This window comes from Galleria mellonella, unplaced genomic scaffold (genome assembly GCF_026898425.1).
Source record: "Galleria mellonella isolate WM207_F2 unplaced genomic scaffold, CSIRO_AGI_GalMel_v1 utg33, whole genome shotgun sequence".
Taxonomy (NCBI): Eukaryota; Metazoa; Arthropoda; class Insecta; order Lepidoptera; family Pyralidae; genus Galleria; species Galleria mellonella.
Genome location: NW_026442079.1, coordinates 14,818,379 through 14,843,908, shown reverse-complemented (window position 1 = coordinate 14,843,908; position 25,530 = coordinate 14,818,379). Strand labels below are relative to the sequence as shown.

Here is a 25,530-nt window from a genome sequence, read left to right as displayed (position 1 = left end):
TTGCCAAGCCTCAAATACTTAAAAATGTTGTCAATATGAAAGTGTATTATAAAACTTGGCACACCTACATGTACTTAGTATTTGGGATCGTGGAGGATTACAGGATACTTTTTATCGCGGTCACACGGACACAGTCGCGGATAATTACTAGTCATAAATAAATGTTTAAATTGTATTTCTTTCAAACGTTACTAGAGCGATAAAAATTGAAGGGCGGTACGGCACAAGGAGCCGCAAACCGCCCCCGCCCCCTATCGAGGCGCTAATTAAACGTGTTTGAATTGTAGACGCTCTCTATTCTATTATAATTACGCACCGCGACGTGTCATTGTGCGCAGTTTTCATGAACATCTCTAATTATTTCCGAGAATCCTTTCGCGCGACCTCCCCGCCGCGCCGCCGCCGCCACCTCCGCCGCCGCCGCCACCTCCGCCGGTGTGCTGTACTGTACCCGCGAGAGGAACACATTGTAACATCACAGAACCTCTAATGGCACTGTAATACAGTATTTGAATCAACACGTATTTCTGTTTTCGCTGTTACGTTATGTGTTCTCTTCTTAGACATTGTTTAGAGTTTAGGAGAAATTGAGCACACCATTCTACTAAAGTTATAAAACGTGAAACTTTACAGGTATATTTGGATGTAAATTTGTTTATATCGCGCTCAAATGTCTGAAAGGATTTACATTAAATTTGGTACATTGGCGGATTATTTCCTACCTTAACACAGCCTGTGTACTTTGTATGCTCTATATCAAAGGTTCCCAGACTTTTTTTTTCATCGATTACTTTCAAAATTTAGCTGGTTCCGGTAGACGGCCTGCAGTTACATTTCTACTAGATTCGGAAAACTCGACAAAAAATGTGAAGATTAGAAGAGATTTAAGTATGGAAATTTGCGTCGTGGCTGAGTTCCAACCACGAATTAATAGGTTTCGAAAAAAAGTGACAATTGATTGGTTAATTAATTAATTGATTGTGCTGTGAGGGGATGTCAAAAAAGTTTGCTATTCAAAAAAGCGATTTCAACCAACTTTACTTATTTGACATCTAATAGGTTTATTAGGGGTTTGGCGTTTCTATGAATAAGGATGTAGATTTACAAATTGCCAGTAGTTATTGCTGTATGTTACACGATATCTTTGTAAATTTAATACAAGTTTAGATAATGTCATTGATAAGGATTACTTTCACATTGGCAAGTTGGTGTGTGCTTGTTTTTTCTTCAACTAATTAATTTGTTGTTTTAAACAAATTTGATCTGATTCGTTGATAGGAACGTGACTCTTAAATAATAAATGAATTAAATAACTAGACACTTATATGAACCATAAACTACGCAATCATTATCATTTTAGCTTTTAACAGTCCACTGTTGAACATAAGCTAGTCCTTAGAAGAGGTTTTGCCAGTAGTTGCCATGCTTGGCAGGCGGATTGGCAACCGCAGTTAGGCTTTGAAGATATTTTAAGACGGACACTGCTGCCTATCCCTCGCCCTCTCTTAGTCGTCTATTACTATACCCACGGGAAAGGAAGGGGTGGCCTATTCTATGCCGGGACTACACGGAAATTAAAGTAGCTACGATATATTTGAAAATGTAATAAGAGCTATAGTTTGATTCAAATATTGAAGTGTCAGCGGTGGCGTACTGGAGCCGGGCGATATGTAATAGAGGAGTCGTATACAAATCAAATGAAATGTGTGCAGTGTGGCAAGGTCGCGGGTGACGGATGGCGGCCGCAAACAGAGGCGCGTCCGCAATCGCGCCACCCTTCACCCGCCACCGGCGCCGGCCCCCGGATCAGCCGGATCACCTGGCCGACCACTATTCACAAAACGTTCTCACTCACATGCTCTCACACATCTCGATAGTGTCACGCTAGTGATGTGACGACAAATGTAAACTTAGTCTTCGAGAATGGCAACGCATGTCGGGCGTTAGGGAAAGAATAGTGGATGGTGGAGTTATTGTCTTTAGTAATACCATATTTCTTGATATCACCATACATTCAAAATTACAGTGAGGGCCTCATATACAAAAATTAGCTGGTAGGCTTATTTTTGTTGCGTATGCAATTAGGAAATTTAGACAACTCACAGATGTGTAAACGGCCGAAATTGTTTATTTCAGCTACTTTCACAGCATTATGACCTCTGGGGTATTTTACTGTGTTGGGTAAAGTTGCAGACATATACACTATATTTGTATTACAGAAAAGATCCTTACGTTCCATTAATCACATAAGTTCAAGAGAATCTGTTCACAAATATTTTAAGTAGTGAAATATCCTTACAGCTGTTTCTCAATACATTTATGAAAACACTATGCACGTAACGAGAGATTTATAATATTTTACCCAAGTAAGCGATCATAAATTATGGTCCATAATAATAAAAACTTACGCTGTAAGGATAAATTGTTGTTGCCACAGTGTAGATTGACAAAGGTCGGTAATTCGTTTTTAGGAAATTGCGTAAGGTTTTATATTAAATTGGCGAAATCTGTCCTGGATCTACCCGAAAGACGCAGATTTTGTCACAACGAGTAAGTAAATGTCGCATCAATTAATTTGTGGCTGTAGTCCACGTATACATAAACGATATATCTCCTTTAAAAAGTAAACCTTATATCCTGAGGAAATAAAAAAACATCGCTACAAAAAACATCTTAAAATTTCTATCACTGATAGGAATTAGTAGCGAATTATAAAAAAGAGAGTGATACAAAAAATCACGGAAAATTAGTGTCACAGGCTTTTCTGCCTAAAAAAACCCTCTTTCAATAATAATAGTAATACCCGAAAGACGTTTTAAACATGTTTAAAAAGAAAGAATCTTTGTGGAAAGGCTGTAATCCTGTAATAGACAGGATAGACGAATATATCAATGACAACGATGCTTGGCACAGAGTAAGTAAACTCAAACTGAATTCCTAAAAGTATTGTTGACATTATTTATTTATTGAAATGTTTTGTTATATTAATATTTAATATATTTTTTTAATTGACAAAGTTATTGACCTAATTATGTAAATGACATTTCAATTTTCTAATAGTATACCCATATTATTTGGAATTGATACTTTTGACGTAATCGCGTATCATGAAACAAATCATGCTCACGCTATAATGTCCAATTTGGTGGCGGCGTGGTGGGCCGGGTTGTTGGGCTCCCTATAATATGGTTGAACGTAACGATGGCTGGCTCATTCGTCATACTCATGAACGGGTGCTTCTAGTAGGGAAGGTCTGTTCAACAATTGATTGTATATTGTTATTTTATCCATTCATATTTTTTTTTTGTAGCAAACTCAACTTTTATTTAAAAAACCACCAACTGAGTTTCTTGTCCGTTCTTAGCTGAAATTGCATTCAGAATTGGGTGGCAGATTCGTAAAAAAAATATCATTATTTAGGCGACAGTTACCACTCTTCACCAGGTGGTCTTTCAGCTTGTTTATCATTCTATATACCATAAACAAAACCAAATATTATCGTATTAAACACTAGCCGTTTGCCATGAATAAAAGGTATCCTATATATTTACCATCACTGTAATAATTATTATTCAAATTCGTTTACGCGTTATTGAACAAAAAACATATTGTAGGAAGTAGATGAAATATGTGACTTTGGTGTAACGTTGGATTTGGAATTGAAATTCAATAGTCATATTGACAAAAATATGAAGAAATCTGCGCATATGTATGCTTGATTTTATAAAGCATAATACTGGAGATTTCCAGACGAGTACCAAAATCCTGCTTCACAATGCATTGGCGCGTACTTGAATTTATTTTCGGGATTTAACGTGACGCGATTCCTTATAGGGAAATAGTAGGTACCTATATATAATATAAGAATTTTATTATTGCCTATGTTGCGTAAAAGATATAACTATAAAAAACGAGAAAGCTCTAATTAAGTTGTTTCAAGTATACACGCGCACTCTGAAACCCAGTGTACGCATATAAATCCCAGCGGATCGAAAGCGTCCGAAGATCGGTTTCAAGACGTGTCTAATCTCTGCAATCGCATCTCTCATAGATACATTAGAAATGGAAACATTGCGTGATCGTCGGACAATGCATTATCTGTGCTTTCTATACAAGATCAATCAAATTAATAGCAGCAACGTACTATTGTAAGCGGGATGAAAAAGAAGTCGTTACCCGTACATGAAACTAAAAATGTTAAGGAGTAAATTCCAATATCTTTTTGAAACTCACGAACGTAACCTTCGTTCCAATAATACTCTCCAATTATCTTTCCCCTCTCACCGTACTGGTTACGCTTCAAACTCTTTTCTCCTACATTCTTCACGACTCTGGAACGCACTTCTTGATGCCATTAAGAGACTACCGACTAAACCGTCGTTCAAAAAAGCGTTCACGCTCACTTTTTATCTTTATCCAAGCAGTAAGTGCTTTATATTATTCCCAAATTCGTGTATAATATAGTATATATCATATATGTGTAAGTATATTTGTTATTCATATATAATTATTCGTTTATATATATAATTTTAGTATGTATGTATATCAATAATTAGTAGTACCGCATTCGAGTATTCTGACACTTCCCTATGGTTGACTGGGAGAGAATGCTTTTAGCATTAAGTCCGCCATATACACATTTTTGTACTAATGAATAAATAAATAAATAAATAAAATGTACCATACATAAACTAAGAAATTTCCTGATACAAAAATTTAATAACGATAAAAAAATTTCGAATCTCTGTACCAATTGTTACCTAGGTTTTTTCGGTGAAAATTGATTTCAGTATAAGTACTAAGATGTGACACTCTCGCCAAGTCAATAATCATATGATGTTTGTAGCTTGAGTGTTTACAGTAATAACATGAGTTAGTATTCATTTGACCTGGTTAAATAAAAGTAGTTTCATCATCATACCAGCCGTTAACTGCCCACTGCTGAAGAGTACCAGAGGGAGACTTTGTACAAAAGTCGTTTGCTTGGGCACCTCTGTCCCATTCATGTTTCAACCTTATAGCAGTTTTATTTGCATGGCTGTGTTTCGGTTTGAAGGGTGGGATATGGTGTGAATTTACAGGGTACAGAGGAATAACATCTGAGTCCTCAGGAATGGCAACGCATGGGGGGTATCATGGGCGTAACAGTATACTCTGTAATGTCCATGATACTGCTCATGTTTATAGGCGACGGTTACCACTTTCCATCAGGTGGGCCGTCAGCTTGTTTGCCATTCTAAGTTTTATAAAAAAAAGAATATAGGCTTCTTACGTTCAGGGTCCTATAAAGTGGGGTTTTGCCAGTAGTTACCACCCTTGGCAGGCGGGTTGAAAACCGCAGTTTGGCTTTTAGTGATGTTTTAAGAGGGATGTTGCTGCTCATTCCATTAACCATTATATTCCCCTAGTCGCCTTTTACGACCCCTACTGGAAAGGAAAAGGTGCCTATTCTATGCAGGGACCACATGGCCAAAAATAATAATATACACTGTGTAAAATGCCTAATGTTTTCTTTTATATAACGTCTCACAGTGGGTACACTGACGACAACTGATAGAACGTGGTAACCGTTAGCAAAATTCAGTTACATACCTACAGGGTGTAATCGAAATCGGTAGTGTCGTTGTAATGAGGTGTCATATCATAGGAATAAATAAATTTCGATAAATGTGGCAATCATGGGGAGGCTTAGTTTCAGTTCAGGGTTCAGCAGCGGACAGTTAAAGGCTGATATAATTATATTATTATTTTATAGGACTTTCAGCAACTCAGGAGAAACGTTTTAAGTTCCAGGCTGCAGGCAAGAACTAGTTTTATATTGTTAATTAGAACTGACCTTTGTTATGTATACGCTTAATTTTATGTTAGAGAAGCGGATACATTTAGTATATTTACACATTATTTAAAGGAATAGCTTGTTAACACTAAAAGTCAACGGTCACAAACGTAAGGTATCTAAATAGTAGTGGCCGACAGTTAAATCCACGGATATGAGTTCAAATAGATGCCGCAACACTAAGTTTTTTCCGAAGTAAATTCAAAAGAAACTATTTGTTCTCTGGCTAGATTTCGATCCAAGTTTTTGCGTGAACTTCGTGTAAAAAAAAAGCTAGATGACTGTTAAAAGGTTTTATCAGACAAGAGTAGCTCCAATTATGACAACATTATTATGGAACTAACACGGGAGCAAATTTCGTAAACTGTGAATAGAATCATCAAAGTCACTTTCGTCAGAATTGGCGAACATTAAATTGCACATCTACAATGCACAAAAGAATTATTTAGAATATGACAAGATATTGCATCAAATATACAAAAAAATATAGGGTAAATTTTACGCGCGATTGCCCTCTCGTGACGGGGACAAAAGCTAGATTATGTTTTTCTCCATCCCAAATACTACGTATATGTGAAATTTCGACGTAACAAACGCGCCACGAGATAACAAACACACTTTCACATTTATAAATAGTGCCGATATAGAACTTCACTGCAAAATATGAAACAATTGTGATATCGATTGTTGTGAGTACAAGCGTCGTCTACATCCATCTATGTCTGTGTTAAGCCACGTGGCGGAGCGACAAGTCATTAATCATGCATGAAAAGCAACAGGTGGCGAGCGGCGCAGCGGCCTCGTGTTAACACTCCTGTAATCGTTTAACCTCATTTAAACAGCCCCTGTTCATATTGTTTGTTATAGTACATTGTTTCACGGCTCGGGTTATTTTTTAGAACAATGGCACGTCTTTTGAAAGTATTATATGTTCTTATTGGACTCCGTTGCTGTAAGGTTCTTTGTCTTGCAATTTAGAGGTCTGACATGTATATATACTTTTTAATAGCTAATTGTATCATCGTGCGGTTCGTTAACATACCATTCTTCGGTCAAACTGTTTATACTCTTCTCCATCCAAAGGTTGCGTGGAAGAGATCGCTCTTAGCGATAAGGTCGTCCATTGTTTTCTCATTGTGATTATTTCTTGTAATTGTTTATATTTATAATAAGTTTACTATTGTAATCTTATAGAGGAAATAATAAAGAATATCTATCTATTTCGTTCTATAAACAATGGAGATTATTGCACTTGGTGAAATATGGAATTCATCATTATAAGTAGGAATAGTTGTATTACATCCATGGGTTTTTATTTGTTACCTTCCGGTCTTTATCTGCAGCTAAGCAACTGTATTTCCATGGCTGTGTTTCAGTTTAAATTTGTGGGAATAGAAACATAGTACTGAATTTGGTTGCAGTATATGTCGATACGGGATTGAATATAAATTCATTTTCTGCTGATTTATTATTTGTGGTGCTTTCAGTTAGATTGGACATTTGATTGTCGCTATTGTACCGAAGAGTACAAAAACATTTGAGTGAATAGTAAAATAAATCACTACTCGAGTACAAAAATAAATGCTATGGGTAGGTGAATACCGTATACCACGTCATATCAGCTATCAATTATCCACTGCTGCATGCAGGCCTCTCTCTATTGAGGGATTATAGTAGTTGCTACGTTTGGCAAGCAGGTTGGCAACCGCAGTAAGGCCTTGGAGATGTTTTAAGAGGGACGCTGTTGCCTAACTAAACATTAACCATTAAGTTCCTAAGGGAACTTAATGGTTAATAGTCAGCTCTTACGACATCCATGGGAAAGGAAGGGGTGGCCTATTCTATGCCGGAGCACACGATATAGGTGAATACAACTAGGTGATAAATCTTAGTTAATATTACGCAATGAAAACGATAATATCGTCGGTTATTAAAAAAAAAATTAAAAAAAAATATGGAACGCTTAACAAATTCGTGCCTCTCACGAATAAATGTTACTAATATAATAAATTTTTAACTGGACGATATTTAAAAAGAAAGATGTTTTAATAGGAGTAACAGAAGCCAAAAAAATAATGTTTAGAAATTTTCTCTATCTGTATGTTTGTTCCGGTATCAGGCGAAAACTGCTGTACCGAATTGAACGTGCTTTTCACTGTTATGTACATGAAGGTCTACCTTAAAACCATCCACAAAGTAGTTCTCGTTTAAATTATTTTACATTGTACAAAATATCACATTTACATATTCGGTTCAATCTCAATACCATCAGAGATTACTGTGCGGAGGTCAGTTACCGGAGATAAATCATTTGCTCTACTGTCTGGCATTATTACTGTGGACAATCTTTTTATTGTATTACTGCAAAACTTAAAAAAAAAAAAAAACTCGCGGAAAGAAGTAGTGCCACTACAGTTCCACAGTTTAGTTCAGTTTCACCAGAGGGAGACTTTGTACAAAAGTCGATTGCTTAGGTACCTCTGTTCCATTCGTGTTTCAATTGTGAAGCAGTTGTGTTTGCATGAGTGTGTTTCGGTTTGAAGGGTGGGATATGGCGTGAATTTACTGGGTACAGAGGAATAACACCCGAATCCTCAGGAATGGCAACGCATGGGGGGTATCATGGGCGAAACAATATACTCTGTTATGTCCATGGTATTGCTCGTGTCTATAGGCGACGGTTACCACTTTCCATCAGGTGCGCCGTCAGCTTGTTTGCCATTCTAAGTTGTATAAAAAAAAAAGGTTTCTCAGTACTGTATCCAATTTCGTAGGGCACATCTTGTAAATGTATTGAATAGGCGAGTTGTATGTGCGGCCATTGATTGCATCGTGATTTCCATCCCAAGTACACACTACATTTAATAGATTTCTCTACGGCCGCTTTCATCTTTCGGCTCGGACATGAATATGTTGATATTGCTCTTGAAGTTTCACTTGGCGCGTGGGCGTGTCGGCATGGCGATATTGTAGTGATACTTTTTACAAGTATCATACAATCAGACCAGTCGCTGGGCTCTCAAGCTAGGTTACCTTAGCAGGCAACGAACATTTGGAAGGGTCACCCTGAATACTGAGACCCGTATATAGAGCATTCAATTTCCTCATTTAGATATATTACGCAACGTGCTTACTGCAATATACAAGTTAAAATTGTCTCGTGAAATTGTATAACATCTTCCAACGTGGAATTGTTCCTCAGTAAATTGAGTTCTCTCTTATTTTCTACAATAGCTTTTACCTTTCCCGAACTATTACGAATTGTAATACAATATATTGTTTTATTCAAATATTGTTGTTATTAGTACATTACTGCAGCGGCCAGCAACTGAGGCATTGATGGACGAACGTGCAAAGGTGGGCCGAGGCGTTGCCGTGGCACACATACGTGAGTCCATCAATGCCTAGTCGTGGCCAAGGCTTGTATAGTACTTTTCTCAAACAATGCGCGAAAATCAAAAACACAATTTTACTTTTTAAGTTCAATGATGAATAACGAACAATAATAATTTTTCACGCGCCATAATGTTCCTTTGGTTTTTTTCTTCAATAAACAGCTTTCTATTTGAAAGCCAGTTAGAAATTTAAATAAAACTTATTTGTTATCTCCTTGGTAACCATGTTTCGAAGTAAAAGGACTAAATTACAGGACAGATATGAGTTTACATAGTAATTTATCTGGCCGCAAAACACGACAGATATGGAATTTCATACAACTTTTGCCGGCCGCTGCCCGCATGTATCTGGCCAGTACGGCAATTTTCATTTATCTCGAAGAAGATTGTTAAAATAATGCTCACATTTACAAGCATGTTTGAGAAATAGTTTATTATTTTAATTTTTATACCGATGCGTAACTGTTTAAACATTGTTTTTTATTTCTTTGTTGTTCTTGAATATAGTTGTAAAATGATTTAAAGGAAAACCGCTATATCACAACATGAAATATAAGAAATATAACCAAACAGATGTTTGGTACCATTTGTTTGGTTACTAGCAATATATAACATAACATAACAGGCGTAGCCGCCTGTCTCAGGGGCTGTTTCCTGGCTGTGATTACCTTGGCAGTGATGTAGAAGAGATTGTTGAGCACCATTTCCGTCGCCTCCGCGGAGCCGAGCCCCTCGCGGCGTCCGGTGCGGCCGGCCTCCGTCGCATAGTACTGAAATTATATGTCTCCTTTACCACAATAAACATCTATTGAGTACATTATTTAAAAAAAAATGTTCATATTTTGACCATTTATATACTGGATAACGAGAATTTAATGAATCTAACCATTATCACTTACATATTGCTATTATGTTTGCGATCTAGCTGTATCACAGAGGTTTTTCCTGCGTGAATCTGAATAAAAAGCATTATATGGGCCAAGGACACGGTTTTCCTGTTTGTTTGACTTAATTTAAACGCGTCCGGTCGTTTAAATGCGATTGAGTATTAATAAATATGCAAAAATCTTTACATATTTTATACAAGATACAATAAGATCGATCCTTTTTTATTATGTTCAATATATATATATATATATATATATCTTAAAATTTCTATCACTGATAGGAATTAGTAGCGAACTATAAAAAAGAGGATGTTACAAAAAATTACGGAAAAGTCGTAGTGTCACAGGCTTTTCTGTCTGAAAAACCCTCTTTCAATACTAATAGTAAGTGTGTAATAGTAAGTAGTGTGTGTGTGTGTGTGTGTGTGTGTGTGTGTGTGTGTGTGTGTGTGTGTGTGTGTGTGTGTGTGTGTGTGTGTGTGTGTGTGTGTGTGTGTGTGTGTGTGTGTGTGTGTGTGTGTGTGTGTGTGTGTGTGTGTGTGTGTGTGTGTGTGTGTGTGTGTGTGTGTGTGTGTGTGTGTGTGTGTGTGTGTGTGTGTGTGTGTGTGTGTGTGTGTGTGTGTGTGTGTGTGTGTGTGTGTGTGTGTGTGTGTGTGTGTGTGTGTGTGTGTGTGTGTGTGTGTGTGTGTGTGTGTGTGTGTGTGTGTGTGTGTGTGTGTGTGTGTGTGTGTGTGTGTGTGTGTGTGTGTGTGTGTGTGTGTGTGTGTGTGTGTGTGTGTGTGTGTGTGTGTGTGTGTGTGTGTGTGTGTGTGTGTGTGTGTGTGTGTGTGTGTGTGTGTGTGTGTGTGTGTGTGTGTGTGTGTGTGTGTGTGTGTGTGTGTGTGTGTGTGTGTGTGTGTGTGTGTGTGTGTGTGTGTGTGTGTGTGTGTGTGTGTGTGTGTGTGTGTGTGTGTGTGTGTGTGTGTGTGTGTGTGTGTGTGTGTGTGTGTGTGTGTGTGTGTGTGTGTGTGTGTGTGTGTGTGTGTGTGTGTGTGTGTGTGTGTGTGTGTGTGTGTGTGTGTGTGTGTGTGTGTGTGTGTGTGTGTGTGTGTGTGTGTGTGTGTGTGTGTGTGTGTGTGTGTGTGTGTGTGTGTGTGTGTGTGTGTGTGTGTGTGTGTGTGTGTGTGTGTGTGTGTGTGTGTGTGTGTGTGTGTGTGTGTGTGTGTGTGTGTGTGTGTGTGTGTGTGTGTGTGTGTGTGTGTGTGTGTGTGTGTGTGTGTGTGTGTGTGTGTGTGTGTGTGTGTGTGTGTGTGTGTGTGTGTGTGTGTGTGTGTGTGTGTGTGTGTGTGTGTGTGTGTGTGTGTGTGTGTGTGTGTGTGTGTGTGTGTGTGTGTGTGTGTGTGTGTGTGTGTGTGTGTGTGTGTGTGTGTGTGTGTGTGTGTGTGTGTGTGTGTGTGTGTGTGTGTGTGTGTGTGTGTGTGTGTGTGTGTGTGTGTGTGTGTGTGTGTGTGTGTGTGTGTGTGTGTGTGTGTGTGTGTGTGTGTGTGTGTGTGTGTGTGTGTGTGTGTGTGTGTGTGTGTGTGTGTGTGTGTGTGTGTGTGTGTGTGTGTGTGTGTGTGTGTGTGTGTGTGTGTGTGTGTGTGTGTGTGTGTGTGTGTGTGTGTGTGTGTGTGTGTGTGTGTGTGTGTGTGTGTGTGTGTGTGTGTGTGTGTGTGTGTGTGTGTGTGTGTGTGTGTGTGTGTGTGTGTGTGTGTGTGTGTGTGTGTGTGTGTGTGTGTGTGTGTGTGTGTGTGTGTGTGTGTGTGTGTGTGTGTGTGTGTGTGTGTGTGTGTGTGTGTGTGTGTGTGTGTGTGTGTGTGTGTGTGTGTGTGTGTGTGTGTGTGTGTGTGTGTGTGTGTGTGTGTGTGTGTGTGTGTGTGTGTGTGTGTGTGTGTGTGTGTGTGTGTGTGTGTGTGTGTGTGTGTGTGTGTGTGTGTGTGTGTGTGTGTGTGTGTGTGTGTGTGTGTGTGTGTGTGTGTGTGTGTGTGTGTGTGTGTGTGTGTGTGTGTGTGTGTGTGTGTGTGTGTGTGTGTGTGTGTGTGTGTGTGTGTGTGTGTGTGTGTGTGTGTGTGTGTGTGTGTGTGTGTGTGTGTGTGTGTGTGTGTGTGTGTGTGTGTGTGTGTGTGTGTGTGTGTGTGTGTGTGTGTGTGTGTGTGTGTGTGTGTGTGTGTGTGTGTGTGTGTGTGTGTGTGTGTGTGTGTGTGTGTGTGTGTGTGTGTGTGTGTGTGTGTGTGTGTGTGTGTGTGTGTGTGTGTGTGTGTGTGTGTGTGTGTGTGTGTGTGTGTGTGTGTGTGTGTGTGTGTGTGTGTGTGTGTGTGTGTGTGTGTGTGTGTGTGTGTGTGTGTGTGTGTGTGTGTGTGTGTGTGTGTGTGTGTGTGTGTGTGTGTGTGTGTGTGTGTGTGTGTGTGTGTGTGTGTGTGTGTGTGTGTGTGTGTGTGTGTGTGTGTGTGTGTGTGTGTGTGTGTGTGTGTGTGTGTGTGTGTGTGTGTGTGTGTGTGTGTGTGTGTGTGTGTGTGTGTGTGTGTGTGTGTGTGTGTGTGTGTGTGTGTGTGTGTGTGTGTGTGTGTGTGTGTGTGTGTGTGTGTGTGTGTGTGTGTGTGTGTGTGTGTGTGTGTGTGTGTGTGTGTGTGTGTGTGTGTGTGTGTGTGTGTGTGTGTGTGTGTGTGTGTGTGTGTGTGTGTGTGTGTGTGTGTGTGTGTGTGTGTGTGTGTGTGTGTGTGTGTGTGTGTGTGTGTGTGTGTGTGTGTGTGTGTGTGTGTGTGTGTGTGTGTGTGTGTGTGTGTGTGTGTGTGTGTGTGTGTGTGTGTGTGTGTGTGTGTGTGTGTGTGTGTGTGTGTGTGTGTGTGTGTGTGTGTGTGTGTGTGTGTGTGTGTGTGTGTGTGTGTGTGTGTGTGTGTGTGTGTGTGTGTGTAAAGATTTGTCCTGAAAATAGTTTATGGGGGAACACCGCCTATGTACAACAGCAATTAACGGTTATATGTAGAATGATAATGATGATGTTAAGTAATTTGAAAGTTTATAAAAATTATACGAACACAAGCACAACGAACAAATTAAATAGATTTATAATTGGCGAAGTACAGCGTAAACAACATAAAAACAGTAGAATTGAGATTACTTTTTGAAGTCAATTAACAAATTGGACGACCCGGTTAAATTATTAACAGGATATTGACGGCTTAGTTCAGAAACTGTCAATTCATCAATTTTCCAAGGCAGCTATTTAAAGAGTTCAATTTCAATCTCACTTAATAAAACTTGGATATCAACAACTTGAATATTTCAGCAATAAAAATATAAGTTTACAATTTGCAATTAGTACAAGTGTGAATTAAAACAATTGTATTATAAACTCCCTGAATACTATTAACATTGTGCTGTCATCCGTATAATTCATAAGTCCATCCAATTACCAGCAACATGTCCCAAAACTTATGTGCAAATATCATTATCAACCAAGTTCACTGCTCTTAAACATATATCGAAACCAATGTTTGTATATCGTTGTACAATGTGTCATGTAATAATTTATTAGTAGCCAGCTTAATATCTGTCACTTACAGTGTGGATTTTAATAGAAACCGACAAAATATATCGATGGCGTATCACGATAAAACCATACCAGATTTTAAGTTAACCTTCTGAATTTTTCAAACAAGTGCCACGCGGTTTTTGTATTGTATTTTTTATATCACTTTGAGTGGATACAGAGCCTAAATCAGTCCTAAGAAATGAGAATACATATTTTTGAGGACTAGTACTTAGTGAACTTCTGTGAACTACTTGTGTGAAAGTGGCGCCCCTTTCTGACGACAGACGTGGTTTACCAGATTACGAATAGTTAATCAATATTATTAATTACTTATAATGAGTAATTGTAATTTTATGAAATCCTTTTCGTTGCATCGTCACAATGCTGATTTAATGTGAAGGTAATACCTTAGTTCCTTACCTGTATGTACGAGAGCGGATTAGCTGGCGGCACGTTGGGGTCCACCAGCTCGATGTTGACGAGCCACGGCAGCAGGTACTGGAGCAGCAGCTGCCGGACTTCGGTGCGAGCCGTTTGAAACCGCGCTGTGATCTCTGTTCCGAGCAAACGAACACTGTTAACTATTTCATTGAGTGAATCGTTTTATATCGAATGACTATTGCGAGACAAATAAATAACCAAACAAGCAATCCACTTTCACAATTGTTACAATAAAACAATATCAGACGACCGGACAAATATAATGGTCTCACGTCTTTTTGCCGGAGTGCGTACAAAGGAGTACACAGCTTTGTAAAGCTTAGGTATGTAGGTAGACGCGAGCTCCTTTAGTATCATAAAATATTATTTTATAGAAGCAGTTTGTCATTTTGTTGCGATCTGCGTAAAGTCCTGTAAAGTGGAGGCTGAAAGTCGGGTCAAGCTCCGGTAATGTCGCTAGACGTTCCCGCGTCATAATTTATTCAAGGAACTCTCACAGGGCAGACGTTTCTAATTGCTTATATAATGAATACTGTTTTGAGTTGACTCAAATTACATTATTACGTGCGGTTTTATGAGAGGCATCTTATATTTTTACGCCAGATTCCTATCAGAGTAGGCAGAGAAAGCCGACGGGTAAAGACCGCAATTGTATACCGTATAGCAATTTTATAATTTTTCATTTCATTAATGATTATATATTTATCGATTTTCTACATTGAAATTTATACTTTAAGTAATGAAATCATGTTCCGTTTTTGTGACTAGGTTTGCAGATCGACTTCTGAGGAAGTAACTAGGACTGCATCGTCAGCAAGAGCTCACAAATTCATGGCGCTCAATCATTCAGATATTTCTTCAGATAAAGAATGACCCATCTAACTGTAAGCAGCCTTTCGTGTCGCTAACTTCACTTTTAGATTATTTATATGTAGTGTAGTATGTGTTTATTATACCACAAGAGTGGTAAACAAGCATAAAACCCGTTTGACGGTAAACGATCATTGTAGCCTATGGACGCCTGCAACACAAGGGGTGTCACGTGCGCGTTGCCGACCCTGAAGAAATCTTAATATATTCTTTTTGAAGAACTCCATACTGTAGTCTCTAGAGAAAACTTTGGCAGGGAGTTCATTCTACAGCCTGTTCATTCGTGGGAGAAAATTTCTCTGAAACCGCACTGTACGTGACCATTTAGGCTCAAGCGTATGAGGACGAATTCAAAAGTGGCTGAAGGGATCATTCCAAACAATTTCTCAGAAAACAATCCGTTATACAAACGAAGGGATACAAAGTCTCGCTTCACACAAAGGGATACAAAGTCTCGCTTCAGACTTAAGGGCTCAATACCGCCTGTGAGCTTGAGATTGTCAACAAGTCTCATAGCTCGTCTTTGAACAAAGTCAAGAGGATTAAGCTGGTATCCAGGTGTTTCGGCCCACAGATGAGAGCAGTACTCCATGAGAGGCCGGACTTGCGATTTGTACAACAATACTGTTTTTAGCGCTGAACGTGTAAGTTTGTGTCTTAGACGGGATAAATTGGACTAAATTTAGTCGTCCTCAATTAGATACAAGCTAGCAAGAGTACTCTCGATTTCAGACACAGGTTGTTCGCGGTTAGTCTCTACAACGGTGCGAGGAATATTTGCACGGTCCGTATAGTATGCATCACCAGTACTGTCATTCGCATGTCTGTGTTAATGTATGTCGACCGTAGCCAGCAAATCATTGATATGCAGCAAAAACAGCGTTGGGGTTAAATCGGAGCCTTGTGGGACATCGGCTTTAATGGCCATGCTCAGGTTGGAGCTACTACCGTCAACCACGGTTTTAATGCATTTGCTAGACAGAACGCTGGCGATCCATTTGCATAATCCCTTAGGAAGTCGGTATGAAGGCCATTTCGACAGATGACCATTATGCCAGATCTGATCGAAAGCCTTTGCTATGTCTAGGCTAATAGCCAACGCCTCACCCTTGCTTCAACGATAAGAGCCCAGCGGTTTGTGAAGTACAGTAGAAGATCACCAGTTGACTGATGGTGACAGAAACCGTATTGGTGATCGCTCAATCAATCGTGATCCTCTAGGTTCTTAAGGAGCTGTATATTGATTACTAACTCGATCAGCTTGGAGAGAAGAGAAGCGATGGTGATAGGCTTATAATTCGGTTTAGGTTCGATCTATCTCCCTTTTTAGGCACATGGTGTATAAAGGTGGTCTTCTAATTGGAAGAAAATCACTCTGTGGAGTATGATAGTGCAAAAAGACGTAAGTATTGAACACAACTCAAGAGCATATTGCTTTAATACCAATGCCGGTATACCGTCTGGACCATTCAACTTAATGATGTCAAGAAATAATAATACCCGCCGGACTCTCCACTGTGATATGGTAATCTCCGGCATGGAATCTCTGCACCACGGTAGGCGGTGCTGTATTTCCAGCATCTAAAGTCGAATGCGAGACAAAGAGAATGCCTAGCAAATCAGATTTCTCTTTTGGCTAATAGCCAAGTTATCATTTAGCTTCCGTAAAGGAGGTAAGGACGACTGACTAAAATTGCCTTCGGCAGTTTTGGCGAGCGACCATAAAACACGAGTTCCAAAGGGATGACGTGCCAGAAACCATAGGTCAGAGCAAACTCGCGAGCAGATCTGCCCGCAAAATCAGTATTCCGAGAGCCAAGCCACTCAGTATGGTAGGCATTGAAGTCTCCGAGGTTCACCAATTTCGCGGAGGGCTACTTTCCACGACCTTTGTCAGTCGTCAATTGCAAGTGCTCAAAAAGTCGAGTTGTGTCAAGGTACTTTCTGTTGTGTCACTATGGTTACAAATCATAAGTAAATGATGTTTATAACTAATACGGCTGAACAAATAAAGAATCAGTTGAAGCAATTCCGATAGTCCAATCGATAATTTTTTTGTGTCATGTCATATTTTGCTGTGATGGTTTTCGTAAACAGAATAAAAATCAATTACAAACCTACAAAAATATATGACATAATAAAAAATAAAAATAATCTTCGATAATTAAGGCCAAAATACAAGGTCAACTGCGTCATTGACAAGATCAATAACTTTTAATTAAATGTTTTTTAAAACGTCTATAAAACATGAAAAGATAATTATTTTCTCTTCGGTTTTTTTTTGTTAAAAATACTTCCTTAAAAATATTTAATAAGTTGTGGCTATCTCCATAATTGAAAACGGTCCAACCAATCTCATAGAGAGAGACAGGTACCTGGTATTTATTATTATAAGTATTGGCAAAATCTTTTAATTTTTGTAATAGTCCGATTAAAGGTCTTAGGAAAAGAAAAATATTGAAACATGGATAGGACAAAGACTTTCCACTGTTATCGGAATATATAATAAACTGTATTCCTTGGACAAAATCATTAATATATTATTGAATGACCGAGAGATGGGCAACAGCATCCATTTTAAAACTTTACCAAAGCCTGCCTGCCACGCCTGCTAAGCGTGGTAACTATTGGCAAAACCTTAAATGGCGAAGGCCTATGTTCAGTAGATATGATATGCACGGGAAAGTAGGTTTTCTTGTTACCTCTTGGCGCCTTTACGGCTCAATTAAATTTACTATACAGAAACTATTTGGTATGAAGACGGACACAGGTCAGTATTTACCCCGGTCGATCAATATATTCTGGTCACGTGAACCGGGGAGCAGGTAAATGGTACTAAGTATAAACAGGATAACAAAAATATCGTTCATTTTAGGAAAGAAACCGCACAATAAAAGGAAGTCTTACGCAGATAAGTGTTTTCGTTGCGTCACGGCAAATGGTAAATAGTGAGTATCACTCTAAGCATAGCGTAATGGGGTGGGGGGTGCGACGCTGCGGGCTGGACCAAGCCACAAACAAAGTGGATCTGTCGCGGGCACGTTGATTGCACCATCACCACGCTTAGTTTGGAGACGGAAACATAATCTTTTTTACAGTTTTATTTACAATCGATTAATAACAAAAACTGTATCCATGGTGTACATACAAGTTTTTAAATCTGACAATACATAAAATAAATACATATCAGTCGCGCCTGTCTTTCTCTACGATAGGCCGAATCAATGGAACACCAAATGCTTCGACAACAATTGGCAAACCGTGGATAGTTAAATTAGATCACACAAATTGCATACTAGAAAGCCTGTGTATGGAAATACACGGTTGACATAAAAGAAAGTTTGTCTGCAGATAAAATGTCCATCGTTTATACAGGATTTTATAGTGTTTCGAAATTTTGATGTTATTCCAGTTATGAAATTCAGTTTATAACTATTTACTATTACCATTTGTGACACTATGTTTGGTCACCTGAGGACATAGGCATGGTGAGTTCCCGACGCAACACACGGCTTCCATGAGAGATAAAAATGTTCATTGTTTGTCGGGATCATAAGAAAGTCCACTACACTAGTCTACACTGTATTCATTCATCATCCGAGACATTTTTAAGTCTTTCCAGTTAAAAAATGTAACTTATCTGTATCATTTGCATGCATATATATAAATCGTAGAGCTCACCTGAGAACATGGGCATTGTGAGTTCCGGGTGCAATTGCGACAGTTGCCGGGAGAGGTACAACTGCGACCGGCAGTAGGTGGTGCACAGCAGCGCGTCCAGTGTACCCCGACCTTTCTCCGAACCTGTTGACAATATCCACGTTTATTTATCTACGCTAATATTATAAAGAGAATGGATTTGTATTTTTGTATGTATGTTTGTAATGAATAAACTCAAAAACTACTTTGCCGATTTAAAAAATTCTTTTACCATTAGAAAGCTACATTCACCCTGAGTAACATAGGCTATATTTATTGCTAGAAAGGATTACGGGTCCTTACTAAAACTTTAGTAACGTAACTCAAGGTGTAAAAAAATATTACAAAATATCTTTGGTCGCGTGCGCTGCGGAAACTATTGGTGATACAACAGAAGTATGTTCTACAATATTGAAGAAAATATCAATAACTACAAAAAAATTCGCGATACTATATGTCCAACTATTATCGTTACGTCACAATAACTACTTTTTAAAATTTTGTAATAATGTCCACCCGGGCGAAGCCAGGACGGGCCGCTAGTACATAAATATATTTAAAAGCTTTATTATTTTTTTCCACCCTAAAATGACCAGGAAGAGATGGCTATTTAGCGATAACGCCCTCCTTTACCTTGCTTCTTATAATTTTTTTTGTGTACATATTGTTCACTTTTGTAATCTGTATCATTGTTTGTTGGGAACAATAAGGGTTTCATTCAATTATTTAAATTATATTATTGGACGATAAACTTCGACAAAGTCTCACAGAGATATCTATAGAGCCACGGTTACAACTGTCCATCGAATGGGCTGTCAGTTTGTTTGCCATTCCAAGTAACTTTAACCACTAAAAATTTACAGATTTTAAACTAATATGAACGTTTTATATATTATTTTTAAGTAGTCTTAAGAGCGCGAATACGACCATGTTTTTTTCTTTGTAGGGTGAAAATGGAATGGTAACCCCGCCTGCGCTAACGGTATACGCTGGCGGAGCACCAGTGAAGGGTGATCGATGAGAAAACAGGCCAGTTAGCCCATCATGATGAATTCATCAGGAATTAACCATGATAGTTTCCAGGGGGAACCGCGAGGAGGTCGACATGGCTGAGTATATTGCTAGCAATGGGATTCTCAGTCTCCATTACTAACAATCCCTTTCCCCCCCAATACGACCATGTGACCGGGGCTGCTTGACTGAGACTTAAGAGCAGAATGCTTAAATAATTCAAGTAACACAAGTTACTAATATTAGTCATCTAGAGTAATCATATAGAGGAAAATCAGTCATTGACTCTAAATAGCAATGATCATAGTAAGGTTTTCAAATTCAAAATCGTATATAGTATGTTCCAAAGTCGTTATAAGTTTCACATTGATTTTGCTGAAATTATATACACGAGAGAGAAGATTAATTTGCAGTGTTGCCAGTTTGTAATACCCACTTAGCAACCGGCATGAATTTCCTTTACGCGGTTTGTTACTCTAATAATATCGGTTGGAACACACACAGCGGCTGCCTTAATGAATACCTTCGTACATACAAAGCTAATACGTACCTTTAAATTGACAACTAACGTGTTCTATTTTTATTACCGACTGACTTAACCAGACCAGAATTCATTCAGGAAAGTTCGTATATTAAATTGGCCCGACCGGAAATTAAAACCAAAGTCTCATTTACGCAAAGCAGCGAGCTTACACCACTTCGGTTCGGAGGTCATCATTTTTTTTTGGTTTATGCGTATAAAATAAAACATGAATTAGAAAAAAATTCTTCGAATAAATATTCGGAATTCTGTTCGGAAAAATAAAAAAAGGCCCATTTTTACATGCCACACTTTGTCTAAACCTATCGTTTCTGAATAGTGAATAGCTAATATAATATTCATTCGGTATGTATTTTATTTTATATTGATATTAATATTAAAAACTAGCTAGCTTTAGAAACTCGGAGCGTTACGAATTACATAATGTGAACGTATTCCGAGCGAGGCTACAGTGAGAATATTCACATCTTAAGGGTATCATTCATGCGTGTATCATTCATATCATTCACGTTTTCACAATATCGAAATATTCTGTATTATTATAGATAAGGTTCTAGTCCACAGAGAAGTATAAAAATAAAACAGGTCAGACGCGAGCTGAATTCACACGCCGAGGGTTCTGTACATCTTATATATTTTATTTATTTGATTTAGCATTGAAAAATACATACAAATTAAAATTTTCACGCTTTTACGATTAACCCCTGTTATTTTATCGCAATTTTTATATAGCAAAAGGGTTACAGGATGACAATCGAATATAATAATTGTAGTACGATATATTTTCATGTATAGTTCTAGAAATAATGTATATGGTAAACAACGTTTGCCGAGTCAGCTAGTTAGTATATAAATATGAAATGAAATAAGCTTTATTGCATTTATCATACAAAATAGATACCTAGTAGTTATAATTGTTATTAACACTACAATTCGTAATTATTTATTTTAGGCCATAATTATGGTTAAAGAGTGGACGGTATAACTAAGTTTGTATTGGGAAGTTTTTTGATAATTTCTCAAAAACGGTGCTAGTTAATAAATTTATTTTATTTTTCATTTAATATTCACATGTGTTTTTATAAATTGTGATCATTTCAGATTTTTCGCTTCACAATTTCGGAGATAGGTGGAGGAGGGGAAAGGAATTTTCTCTCATATTTTGGATCCTAATTATAAAACCATGCAACATAAAAAATAAATAAAAATCTAGATTTAAAATGTACAAATAAAACTATTTCATATGACCTGTTTGGCCCAGTAGGTTCGTTCAGATTAATTAGGTTTCTATTATTGAATGTTAGTCTGTAATTTTAATTAATTTTGCGGTTAGGTTTGAATTTACGTGTTTATAAGTCAGGTATTCAAACAATAGGTCACGCCGTTTTTAAGAACGTATATTACAAAACAAGAACATTTTCTCTGCAAAAAGCGAACTCAATCGCGAGCAAACACCGGAGAACGACGACATGTTTCGTAGATACATTGGACTGGTAATATTTAAATTTAGAACGTGGAATCGTGTGTCTCTACGTAGACCATAGATGTAGTATGACGCACTCACATACTGACAGACCGGCAATGCAATTATAAGAACGAGACAAGAAAATAGGTACACTAGTGTGTGTATTTTGTGAAAATGAGCATGTCTCAATTTATATGGAATTGAAGTTATAAAAATAGCAAAAAGTCAAATAATTGTTAGAATTCACATTTACATCCGTGGACCTCCAGAACTTTATTTGGCTAAAAATTTGATGTTTTTTCTACAATTTCTTGTATAAAATGTTTCTGATGATTCTATAATATTGCATTTAAAGCAAGAAATATTTTGTGTAATTTGATAATAAATATGCAATTAATTATGAGTGGATACTTTCCTAGTTTATAGTATATTCAGTCACAGCATACTTTGTACCAACTGTATTGACTTAAAATTAATTACGTTTCAAAATGTGAAAATAATCAGAATTCATTTTGTTTATACATCCGCGAAATCAGCTTCGACTTTGTATTATGTAGAAGAATTTCCATTTTATTTCTCGCTCTAATATGTATTTAAATATATATTTTCTATTTTACATCATCAAATTATGTACTTTCTAAGTTTATACGTAGATTTTTATTAGCTACAGGGAATCTTTTGTTTCGAAAAGAAAAACAGCATGTTCGATTGTCAAAGTCGAGGGGGCGGGGAAACGAATGGGATAGAGGTACGCAAGTAGGCGACTTTTGTACAAAGTCTCCTACCCTCTGATAGTATTATATTATCTGTGCCTCTGGTAACCCTCTTCATACTATAAAAATAATAGAAATGCACAATTTTTCCAATAAAGTCTGATTTTAGATACGAAATTAAATTTTCCCGTCAAGTATAATCTTGAAAAAGGCATCAACAAAATCTAAAGCTTCATTAATTATTAAGTTCCGTTGAACAGACCACTGTACAAGTACTGTCGGCTTGGCTATCTTTTTAATTTATATTGATCGACTTCTTTCTCCCAATAAGTTCGTAATTAAGGGCTTCGTGATTAAATTTGTTGACAGAGCTGGAGTCAAGAGTGACAATTTAAGTTAGCGCACTGTACCGTGACGGTTTAAGGCATTTGGTGTCGATTGTTGACACTTGCTGGAATTTCCAGTTTATCATTGGAAAAACACTTGGTAGTAGCGAGTATTACATTTTATTTTCATATAATTTGCTAATTATGAAGGATTTAAAAGAAGCCTGCCTGAGGTCACTTGGCATTCCACTGTTTCTGCCTACCTCAATAGGAGACAGACGTGATGAATGCATATGGAATATTAGTGAACTACGTCATAAGTGTACGTGAATCCTAAAAAAAGCTACTATATTAGTATTAATTATTACAAATGTGAAAGTTTGTAAAGATGTTATGATGTTTGTTACTCGGTCATGCTTAAATAGCTTAACGAATTTGAATAAAAATATAAAGAGATTTCGAATTTCTAAATTTATATCTGCGCAGTATATCTTCTTTTAACAAAAGTCTTTGTACAGTATTAATGAATTCATAGCATTAAAAATAGTTCTTTATTCTTTATTTGACTTAATTTCTCAAATAGGCTGTTTTTGCATTCGACGTTATTTATTAAGTTTTCAACAAACAAGTCGTTTGCTTGGACACCTCTGTTCCATTCGTGTTTCTACTGTTAAGCAGTTGTGTTCGCATGGCTGTGTTTCGGTTTAAAGGGTATGGACAGTGAATTTACAGGGTACAAAGGAATAACACCTGAGTCCTCAGGAATGGCAACGCATTGTCAACAGAAAAAAAAATAACCTGTTAATTTCTATAATGCTAGTATATGTATTAAAAAATTTCTAAAGAAAGGTTCTTTTGATTTTGACAATTCTTTTTACAGTCGGTGGGTTGACTTCCCTGTTGGTCACGTCTAGTTTCGCTACGATTGAAGTTTGTTTTTTCTGTGGTATAAAATCTACTTGTAAATAGAGAAACCCGAAAAGTAAAGTTCTAAATAAACTTGGGTTTACATGCGAGTGCTTGTATGTACGAGGAGAGAGGGTCTATTCCCAGTGTGCATGTAAAAGCTTCGAAAGTTTAAGAAAAAGAAAGTGAAGAGAACTAAAGTTGTTCACGTCTAAGAGTACTAATTTGACGTAGACCGATTTCTTTCAGACTCGGTCAGTGCTTTGAAGAATCATAGATTAGATTTATATTTAAATTTCTGTACGAGATTTTACATACAAAACAAATTGTTTATTATATATATATATAATTTGACGTAGACCGATTTCTTTCAGACTCGGTCAGTGCTTTGAAGAATCATAGATTAGGATTACTGAGGAAGACGTTGTACAAAATTAGCAAAAGCGAACTTGTCTCCAACAAATAAATATTTACATAATTTACATGCCATAATGTTTTTTGTTATAAACATTATGGCATGTAAATCATGAAACACATAAACAGTAATCACGGGACTATAATAGTCATTTACCAGGTTCATAAAATGTTTAATTGGATACAAATCAATCTAGGTTGTTTAAGTATTTCTGTCAGTTGTCTCAGTACCTGCTTTTTTTTTATACAACTTAGAATGGCAATCAAGCTGACGGCGCACCTGATGGAAAGTGGTCACCGTCGCCTATAGACATGAGCAGTACCGTGGACATAACAGAGTATACTGTTTCGTCCATGATACCCCCCATGCGTTGCCATTCCTGAGGACTCAGGTGTTATTCCTCTGTACCCAGTAAATTCACGCCATATCCCACCCTTCAAACCGAAACACAGCCATGCAAACACAACTGCTTCACGGTAGAAACACGAATGGGACAGAGGTACCCAAGCAATCGACTTTTGTACAAAGTCTCCGTCTGGTAAAACTACCTACTACCAACCCGTAGTACAAGGCTGCTTAGTTTGGAACTAGACATCGCTCTGTAATATGTTAAGGAAACAGCACTGAGTTTATATTACGATTTCTTACCATCGACCGGGAAAAGGAATTGGATTACACTGCAATTACAGTGGGTAGTTATTTAATGCCCCGTTGTCATTAAAGGCCTTTGTAGCTGCTGCGTAAATGCTGCCACGGCAATAATACAACACCACAGAGGTCTTAGTGTGCCAATTGTTTTTGTGGTTTTTCCTGTAGACATTCGGCAACATTTTGTTAACTATTTTATTAATACATATATACATATCTGTCACGCCTGTCTCCCATTAGGGTAGGCAGAAACAATGGAACGCCAAATGCTTCGATTCAAACAAACCTCTTTCGCTTCTTCCACATTCATCAATCTTTTCATACACGCTCGCCGGTTACGGGTACTCTTAATTTGGCCCTTTTTCAGCACGTCGCCTATTTGGTCAACATACGTCCGTCTAGGGCAGCCCCTGTCGATATCTCCATTTATTCTTGCTCGATAAATCTCTTTCGTAATTCTTCTTTCATCCATCCTCTCCAAATGACCAAAGCAACGCAACATTCCTTTTTCGATTTTTGTCACTATATCGTCTTTCAGTCCACACTTCTCTCTAATCACACTGTTTCTTACTCTATCTTTTAATGTAATACCACACATACTTCTCAAAGCTCTCATCTCTACAGCATTTATCTTACTTTCATGCTTCTTCTGCCATACCCACGATTCGCTTCCATACATACTATTTTATTAATTAGGTGTTATTTTGAATAAGTCCATGTCACTGGTTAGCTGATTAGGATATTTTGTTGTATTCCGTTACTTTTAGTGCGCGTGCGACTGCCGACATTCGAAGACTGAATATTACGCACTATTATTACCAGAAGTC

General features: G+C 37.8%; 1 protein-coding gene across 9 annotated transcripts in view; it reads right to left on the bottom strand.

Moving 5' to 3' along the window:
- The window catches only part of LOC113515662 (protein furry), a 239,400-nt gene that overhangs the window by 58,992 nt on the left and 154,878 nt on the right, over positions 1–25,530 (bottom strand). For all 9 annotated transcript variants that reach the window (XM_052896473.1, XM_052896478.1, XM_052896475.1 and 6 more), the window contains 3 exons: positions 18,661–18,783; positions 14,089–14,222; positions 9,900–10,001 (listed from right to left, as the gene is read on the bottom strand). In XM_052896473.1, coding sequence (XP_052752433.1) covers positions 9,900–10,001; positions 14,089–14,222; positions 18,661–18,783 — 359 coding nt within the window. The remainder of the gene's footprint in view (positions 1–9,899; positions 10,002–14,088; positions 14,223–18,660; positions 18,784–25,530) is intronic.